Source organism: Suricata suricatta, chromosome 7 (assembly GCF_006229205.1).
Source record: "Suricata suricatta isolate VVHF042 chromosome 7, meerkat_22Aug2017_6uvM2_HiC, whole genome shotgun sequence".
Taxonomy (NCBI): Eukaryota; Metazoa; Chordata; class Mammalia; order Carnivora; family Herpestidae; genus Suricata; species Suricata suricatta.
The window spans coordinates 997615-1007334 of record NC_043706.1 but is presented as its reverse complement, the minus strand read 5'-3'; the positions used below and the strand labels follow the sequence as shown (position 1 = coordinate 1007334).

General features: G+C 36.8%; 1 protein-coding gene across 1 annotated transcript in view; it reads left to right on the top strand.

Annotated features, from left to right (window-relative positions):
- LOC115296445 overlaps positions 1-9720 on the top strand; it is a 47145-nt gene that overhangs the window by 34338 nt on the left and 3087 nt on the right. Inside the window, exon 4 of the mRNA XM_029944904.1 lies at positions 5733-5795. Coding sequence (XP_029800764.1) covers positions 5733-5795 — 63 coding nt within the window. The remainder of the gene's footprint in view (positions 1-5732; positions 5796-9720) is intronic.

The window sequence follows — 9720 nt, the reverse complement described above, 5'->3', positions numbered from 1 at the left end:
TATGGTTAATTAATCTTCAACAAAGCAGATAAGAATATCCAATAGGAAAAAGACAGCCTCTTTTTAAAAAATGGTGTTGGAACAACTAGAATTTAAATAAGAACTTGGAGGGGTGTCTGGGTGGCTCCCCCAGTTAAGTGTCCGACTCTTGATTTTGGCTCAGACCATGATCTCGTATTTCCTGAGATCAATCCCTATGTCAGGCTCTGTGCTGACAGCGTGGAGCCTGCTTGACATTCTCTCTCTGTCTCTCTCTCTCTGTTCCTCCCCACTCTCTGTCTCTCTTAAAAGAAAGAAAGAAACAAACATGAATAAAGTTCTAAAAAATTTGGAAAGAAAAAATTATAAAAGCGAATAGCATAAAACAAGCATCTGATTTTAAAAAGGATCTGAATAAACTTTTTAAGTTTGTGGTATTTTTTTATTTGAATTATATTTAGGTGACATTTATTAGGTTGTTAGGCAACATGCAGTGTAATGTTCGTTTCAGGTATACCATAAATACAGTGATTTCACACTTCCATACAACACCTGGTGCTCATCCAAACAAATGCACTCCTTAATCCCCATTACCTGTTTCACCCATTCCTGCACCCACTTCCCCTCTGGTAACCATCAGTTTGTTCTCTATAGTTGAGAATATGTTTCTTGGTTAGCCTCTCTATTTTTATTCCCTTTGCTTTTTGTTTTGTTTTTTAAATTCCACATATGAGTAAAATAATACAATATTTGTCTTTATCTCATTGACTTATTGACTTATTTTGCTTAGTTAATACATTCTATCCCAATCCACATCACCGCAAATAGCAAGATTTCATTCTTTTTGATGGCCAAGTGATATTCCGTTGTATATGGATACCACATCTTTTTAAAATGTTTTTTATTTATTTTTGAGAGAGACGGAGGCACAGAATCTGAAGCAGGCTCCAGGTTCTGAGCTATCTGTCAGCACAGAGCCTGATGCGAGGCTCAAACCCATGAACCGTGAAATCATGACCTGAGCCAAAGCCGGACGCTTAACTGACTGAGCCACTGAGGCACCCCATACCACATCTTCTTTATCCATTTATCAGTGGTTGGACATTTGGGCTCCATCCATATTTTGGCTATTGTTGATAATGCTACTTACAAACATTGGCACACATCTGCTCCTTTGAACCTGTATATTTGTAAACTTCAGATAAATACCTAGTAGTGCAATTGCTAGGTCATAGGGTAGTTCTATTTTAACTTTTTTTTTTAACAACCTCCATATTGTTTTCCCACCAAAAGTGAAAGAGGTTGCCCTTTCTCTGCATCCTTGCCACTATCTGTTGTTTCCTGAGTTGTAAAGCTTAGCCATTCTGACAGGTGTGAGGTGATTTCTCATACAGTTTTGATTTGTATTTCCCTGATGATGAGTGATGCTGAGCATCTTTTTATGTGTCTGTTAACCCCCTGGATGTTTTCTTTGGAAAGATGTCTATTCATGTCTTCTGCCCATTTCATAGCTGTATTTTTCTTAGGCTTACTTACTTACTTACTTACTTACTTACTTACTTACTTACTTACTTACTTATTTACTTATTTTGAGAGCGAGGGAGCATGAGCAGCAGAGGGGCAGAGAGAGTCAGAGAAAGAATTGCAGGCTCTGCACTACCAGCAAAGAACCCAACATGGGACTCGAACTCATGAACCACAAGATCATGACCTGAGTTGAAACCATGAGATAGTGGCCCAAACGACTGAGCCACTCAGGTGCCCCTTATTTGTTTTTTGGAAGTTGAGATTTGTAAATTCCTTATAGATTTTGGATATTAACCATGTATCAGATAGGTCATTTGCAAATATCTTCTATTCTGAAGGTTTCCTTTTAGTTATGTTGATTGTTTCTTTGGCTGTTCTGTATTTTATTTTGAAACAGTCCCAATGTTTATTTTTGCTTTTGTTTACTTTACTCAGATAATCAGGGGAAATGTTACTATGGGTGATAAAGAGGATGTTGCCTGTGTTCTTCTCTAGGATTTTCATGGCTTTGGGTCTCACATTTAGGTCTTCAATCCATTTTGAGTTTGTGTTTGATAAAAGAAAATCATCCAGTTTCATTCCTTTGCATGTAGCTGACCAGTTTTCCTAACACCATTTGTTAATGAGAACATTTGTTAATCTGAAGTTCAGAATTGTGATGCCTCCTGGTTGGCTTTTGTTTTTCAAGATTGCTTGGGGTATTCGGGGTCATTTGTGGTCTCATACCAATACTAGGAGCTTTTATTCTAGTCCTGTAAAAAATGCTGGTGGTATTTTAATAGAGATTACATTAAATGTGTAGATCCTTTTGGGTCATATAGAGATTTTAACAATGCTTGTGTCTCCGATCCATGAGAGTGGAATATTTTTTCATTTCTTTGTGTCCTCTTCAATTTATTTCATCATTTTTTTATAGTTTTCAGAGAACAGTTCTTTTCTCTCTTGGTTAGGTTTATTCATAGTTATCATATGGGTTTTGGTACAATTGTAAATGGGCTGGATTCCTTCACTCCTTTCTGTTGCTTCATTATTGGTGTACATGGAGTTATGTTCCCTTCAACCCTACTTTGTTGATGACTTTTTTCATGACAGGATATTGTGCTTTGTCAAATTCTGCATATAATGACAGAATCATATGACTCTTAGCCCTTCTTTTATTAACGTGGTACATCACATTGATTAATTGCAGAATATTGAACCACTTTTGCCACCAAGGAATAAATCCTACTTTATCATGGTGAATGATTCCTTTTATGTACTGTTGGATTCGATTTGCTAGTATTTTATTAAGAATTTTTCACCGATGTTCATCAGTGACACTTGCCTCTAGTTGTATTTTTTTAGTGGGTCTTTGTCTGGTTTTTGGAATCAAGGTAATTCTGGGCTCAAACAAATGAATTTGGCAGTATTCCTTCCATGTCCCTTTTTTGGGTATAGTTACAGAAGTATAGGTATTAACTCTTCTTTAAATGTTTTATGGAATTTGCCTGTGAAGCCATCTGGCCCTGGATTTTAGTTTCCTGTGATATTTTTGATTAATTATTTGGTTCCTTTGCTCGTTATGGGTCTCTTCAAGTTTCCTATTTTTTCCTGTTTCAACTTTTGTAGTGTGTATATTTTTTGAAATTTGTCCATTTCTTCAATGTTGTCCCAATTATTGGTATGTAATTATTCATAATCTTCTCTTAAAATTGTTTTTCTGTGGTGTTTATTGCTCTTTCTCTTCTTCTGTTTATGATATTAAGTATTTGGCTCCTTTCTTTTTACCTTTTGATAAGTCTGGCTAGGGTTTCTTCGATTTTTTTTTAAATTTTCAAAGAATCAGTTCTTGGCTATATTGATCTATTTTTTAGTTTCTATATCCTTTATTTCTTCTCTAGTGTTCAATATTTCCCTACTTCTGGTGGATTTATACTTTGTTGTTCTTTTGTAGCTCTTTAGGTACAAGTTTAGGTTGATATTATGAGATTTTTCTTGCTTCTTAATGTAGATTTGTATTACTATATACTTCTCTCTTAGACCACTTTTGATGTGTCTCACTGATTTGGGACCATTATGTTTTGATTTTCATTTGTTTCCCTTGTATTTTTATTTCTTTTTTGATTTACTGGTTGGCCCATTCATTGTTGGATAGCATGTTGTTTAAACTCCAAGTATTTGTCATATATCTCTCCCCATCTCTCTCCTTCAATCTCTTTTCCTATTTTTGTGGTTGATGTCAAGTTTTGTGTGGTCAGAAAAGATGCATGATATGATATCGATCTTTCTGTTCTAGTTGAGGGGTGATCCATGACTCAATATGTGATCTGTTCTGGAAAATTGTCTAGGTGCACTGAATAAGTATGTATATTCTACTGCTTTCATACGAAAAAAATTTTTTAATTAATATTTATTTCCTTTTGGGAGAGCACAAGTGAGGGAGGGACAAAGAGAGTGCCACAGATAATCTGAAGCAGGCTCTGTGCTGACAGGGTGACAGCAGTGAGCGTGATGTAGGGCTCAAACTCACATATCACAGGATTATGACTTGAGCTGAAGTTGTACACTCAACCAAATCAGCCACCCAGGTATCCTAGGATGCAATGATCTGAATATACCTATTATCTCCATCTGGTCCAGCGTGTCATTCAAAGCAATTATTTCCTTCTTGACTTTTTAGCTTAGATGATCTGTTTGTAAGTGGAGTGTTCAAGTCCCCTACTCTTACTGTGTTATTATCAGTAAGTTCCTTTATGTTTATTATTAATTGTGTTACATTTGTAGGTCCTTCCATGTTGGAGGAAGAAATATTTATAATTGTTAGATCCTCCTGTTGGATGATCCCTTTTATTAATGATATAGTGCTCCTCTCCATTGTTACATTCTTTGGTTTAAAATCTAGTTTGTCTGATATAGATAATACTACTCTTGCTTTCTTTGGAATTCCATGTGCATCATAAACGTTTCTGCATCAGCTGACTTTCTATCTGCAGGGGTCTTCAGGTCTAAAATGAGCCTTTTATTGGTACCATTAAAGGGTCGCATTTTTTTTTTATTCATTCTGACACTTCATATATTTTGACTGGAGTATTTAGTCCATTTACAGTCAAAGTGATTATTGGTAGATATTTAGTGCCATTTTATTACCTGTTTTTTCATTGCTTCTGGAGATTTTTCTGTTCCATTCATGTCTTGATCACTTTTGGTCTTCCCACTGAACATGTGCTCTTTAATATTTCTTCCAGGATTGTTTAGTGGTCAGGAGCTCCTTCAGGTCTTGTTTATTATGGAAATGTCTTTTTCCCTACTTCTTTTCTGAATGATAGATTCAGCAGACAGAGTATTCCTGGCTGAAGATTTTCCCCATTCGCATGTTTGTTATAGCATGCCAATTCTTTCTGGTTTGCCAAGTTTTTGCGGATAGATCTGCAGCTAGCATTGTGGGTCTTCCCTTGACAGTGGGGACTTCATTTGTCCTGTTGCTTTTAGGACTTTGTCTTTATTGCTATATTTTGCAAATTTAATTATAAGATGTATTGGTGTTAGCCTTTTTATGTTGTTTTTGAGGGGAGTTCTCTGTGCTTCCTGGATTTGGATGCGTGTTTCCTTCCCCAGATTAGGGAAGTCTTTAGTGCTTATTTCCTCAAATAAATTTCTCTGTCTCCTCTTCACTCTTTTCTTCTTCTGGGACTCCTGCAATAAAAATGTTATTACTAAATCTATTTTCACATTGCATTAGCATACTTTCTGTCAGCTTCTTCATTTTCCATTATTTTGTCTTCTAGGTCACTTATTTATTCTACTTCTTTCATCCTTGTGTTGGTTGCATCAAACCTTTTAAAATCTCAGTTATTGAAGTTTTCATTTCTGACTGCTTGGTTTTTTTTTTATCTCTTTTATCTCTGCCGTAAAGGACTCCCTGAAGTCTTTCACTCCTTTCTCAATCTCAGTTAGTATCCTTATAATTGCTTTAAAATTCCATCAGAAATAGTAATTATATCCTTTCACTAGGATCTCTGGTTATGGCTTTATCCTGTTCTTTCATCTGGGATGAAATGTTCAGTTGCAGCATTTTCCCTACATTTCTTTCTCTCTGTGATGGGAAAGCCTGTTATACTTGCTGTCCATAAGTGTAATGGCCTTATGAATAAAAGGTCCTATAATGTCCAGAGCCTGGGCTTTAGGACATGTCTCCAATATATGCTGCATGCAGTCTGCTCCTGTGTTCTGGATGCTCTATTTTTCAGGTCAGTCATCTGTCGAGGTTCTCTGCCTGCAATGGACAGTTTCTGCTCCCTGGCCTGAATGTGGTGAGTTTTAACTAGTGTGTTCTGGTCTTCTTATGAAAGGAAACATGTCACGACGTCCACCAGGTCTGGGCCCTGTAGAACTCTTGGTCAGCAGACATTACATGGGGAGGGGGTTTGTGCTGGTCTTCTGGGCAAGGTTCTCACTGCACTTGGACTAAAGCAAGTGTGACTGGAAAGAGCAGTCCCACCAGTGTTCAGCAGTGTGGGGCTAGGTTTCTGCAAGATAGGCAGCCAGTGTTAATAAACATTTCCTTAAAGAAAGATGTACAGATGACCACCAGACACATGTAAAGATGCTCAAAATTACTGGTCATCAGGAAAATCAAAACTACAATGAGATATCACTTTACACCTGTAACAGGAGCTAAAATAAAAAAGACAAGAAGTGTTGGCAAGAATATGGAGGAAAAAGAACCTTCATGCACTGTTGGTGGGAATGTAAATTGGTGCAGCCACTGTGGAAAACAGTATGGAGTTTCCTCAAACTATTAAATATTGAAATAACATATGATATAATAATTCCATTCCTGGGTATTTACCTAAGACAATGAAAACACTAATTCCAAAAGACATGGTCCCTTAAGTATATTGCACCATTATATACCAAGATATAGGAGAAACTTAAGTGTCCAGACAAAAATACAAGGAAACTATGTTACGTATGTACAATCATTTGTTAATCAGCCTGAAAAAGGATGATATCTTGCCCTCTGTGACAACATGGGTGGACATAAAGAGTGTTATTTTAAGTGAAACAAGCAAAACTGAAAAACACAAATACCATATGATCTCACTGATGTGTGCAACCTGAAAAATAGGAATAAAAAAACATCAGACCCATAAATACAGAGAACAGATGGATGGTTGCCAGAGGAAGGGGTTTGGGGATGGGAAGCATGGCTGAAGGGGCGATGGAGGTGCAGGCTTCCAGTTATGGAATGGCTAACTTATGAGAACAGAAGGTACAGCACAGAGAATAAAGTCAATGATATCAGAATAGTGTTATATAGTGATGGATGATGAATACAATTGTAGAACATAAATTAATTTGCACAGATGGTGATTCACTATGTTGTGCATCTGAAACTAATGTAATATTGTGTATCAGTGTTAGTTAAAATAAAAAAGTCTTGCAAAACTTAATTTTTCTACACATGATTTTGCAGCATTATAAATATTTGCATGAGTGTTTCGATTATTCTGAAGCCAAATCCACTGAGACACTGACAATAAGCACAAGTATAGTCTTTCTCTATTATGATACATTTCAGTAAAGCAAATTTTTATGCCATTGTTCACTGTAATATTTTGCAGCATCAAGAAAAGTGACATATACTGGGCGCTCAACAAATTTTTATTGATTGAATAAAGCAAATTAAATAACATATCTTAACTTTTTCTTGCCATAATGATTTATTGTTTAACCCAAATGAGGGACCATTTTTGATATATTCACCATCAAGTCAGTTGCTGGGAGCTGCACTGGCCTTGCTGGATGACATGATCACAGTAAGGAAATGGTAGACGTAGCACGGCTCCTGCCACAGGGGCGGAAGCTGGCATCTCCCTCTGTAAAAGATTGCTCATGTAAAATTAAGCCTGTTGCTATTAATTAGGCCTCACAATGTTCCAAATCAGACCGATATTCCCCAGAAACCTCATGGGAGGAAGCATATTCCCACCTCTATGAAGAGGAAGTCAAACAAAACACCGCAGACGTTTGTAGAAAGGCCCTTCTATTGAGCTTCACAAACTTAAGACGTGGAAATAAAGGGGGTTAAAGAACACAAGATAATGTGTACCCTGGCCCAGAGTGAACAGCCTAACTTAGGAAATAGAAACAAACAAGAGCAGGGCATAAGCTACTGCGCAAACATATGCTAATCTGGTGCCCATTGTGAGGATAGGTAAGAGTAGCTACAACTTAGACTCTTGTGCAAAGGCCGGCTCATCTTGGGCGCCTCTGGCGCTTACACCTTCAACATCAAAGAACAAGGTTAACAAAAGGTTTACTTACTAACCATCACGAATGTATTCTTCCTCTTGTGAGCCAAATAGAATGCCTCCTAGCCCTGTCTATGACTGAATTTTAGCATCATTGTTATAAAATGTGTTTGCTATCTTGCTTCTCACTGAAAACATCCTGCTATCATCTTAGTTGTAAGATTTACTACAGTTCAAACAAATGTGTATGTTATCTGCTTTTCACTGAGAATATCCTGTTATCCTATGATGTGTAAGTTACCTCATTGTAATTAGAATAGTTCTGAAGAAATGCCTCTGTAAAACCTGTTTCTGCACCCTTTTCAAAGCATCTTATCACTGAGAATTATTTGTAAAATTTCCACCTTTTGATGTCATAAGTCTATAAATAAAGGCCCAAGACCTGGCAAGATAGGAGATACTGGGATAATAAGGAAATAGGACAAGACGATGCTGGGCTGGACCAATTAAGAAACTGTGTGAGTATCTCTTCATTGCTTTCATCCCTTGCTACCCCTTCAGGGAGCCCTGGACCTGCCAGAGCGGGCCTCCAGCAGTCAGTAAAAAGTCCTTACTGTGCTATGCTATTTTGATGAAATATATGGAGAAAAAAGCCCTTTGATTTCTTAAAAATCAAATTGGAAGGTAACCACTGCTTCTCTCTCTGTGTAGAACTAGAAATATTCCTACTTTTATTATAGGAAGAATCTAAATAAATAATAGCCTGAGGAAAACATAAATAAATAAAAATTATCTCTTGACAACAAAAATAATTGTCTTAATTTTCCACTAATATATAAGGAAGTTTTCTTGGAATTGATGAGATAGATGAGGGTTTTTGTTTTGTTTTGTTTTGTTTTTTTAGGATTCTTTTAGTCCGGAGTCCATTTTCCACAACAAGGAAAATTCCCAAGTTTATCCTCTCATGTTGGCATGGTAAGAAGTAGGTTATAAAGTAGTATTCCCACGAGGGAAATTGTACAGAGCTTCCTGCCAAGAGATGTCCACTGAGGTTCATTATATGCATGAAGAAAATGGCCCATAGCTTTATATAAAGGGAAAGAATCACTCCTTAAAAAACGTTATTGGTTCCCACATATAAACATACTTGGGGTCTTTCAAATCTAAAGGACAAATTTATATTAGGGACAGAGGATATGACGTGAAGCCACTGAACACAGGAAGAATATTCGACCCTTATTTCTAATGAACACTCGTTGCTTTGGAAAGAAAATACCAAGTCAATTTTGCAAGAACAGAGAACACGACCATCAAATAGCAGCGATGATGTAAGGTAGGTGTCGAATGTGGGTGGGAGTGATCTCTTCAGCTTCACGATTTTATCTTTTTGCAATTCCATGTGTGTTGTGACCTCTCTACGCAAAGTGTTGTATAAAAATATATGTCAAAAATTCAAACCTTTTATAGTGCAATGTCATTATAACTTAAAACACTTTAGTATATGTGCTGCCGAAGCGAGCACAAAACACATTTACTTTAATGAGGAATGATATAGGAATACTGCTTACATTTGTGGGCATTTCATTAAATTAAAAATATGTGTGTAATTGCATAAAAATCTTAACATCATAAACCCTGGATTCAAGCCATAGGAGTGATTTGGGGAATGAAAGAGAAGAACATGCAGTCTTTGTGAGTTTTCTGGTGGGGTAAGTACACGACTAATATTTGGCTGCAACCAGAACAAGGATTAATGAAAAGATATAGAATTTTTACCACACTGGACACTACGCTTCCTAAAGGAACTACCCCAACATTAAGTATTATACTTAATGAATCATAGTCACAGATCCTGGATTAGTCAATCCTCACAACACAGCTGGTAAGTAAGCAATGCTTAAAAGGTCTATGTTTTGGGGGAAATAGATGGCTCCGTCAGGTAAGTATCCAAATCTTGAATATGGCTCAGGTCGTGATCCTA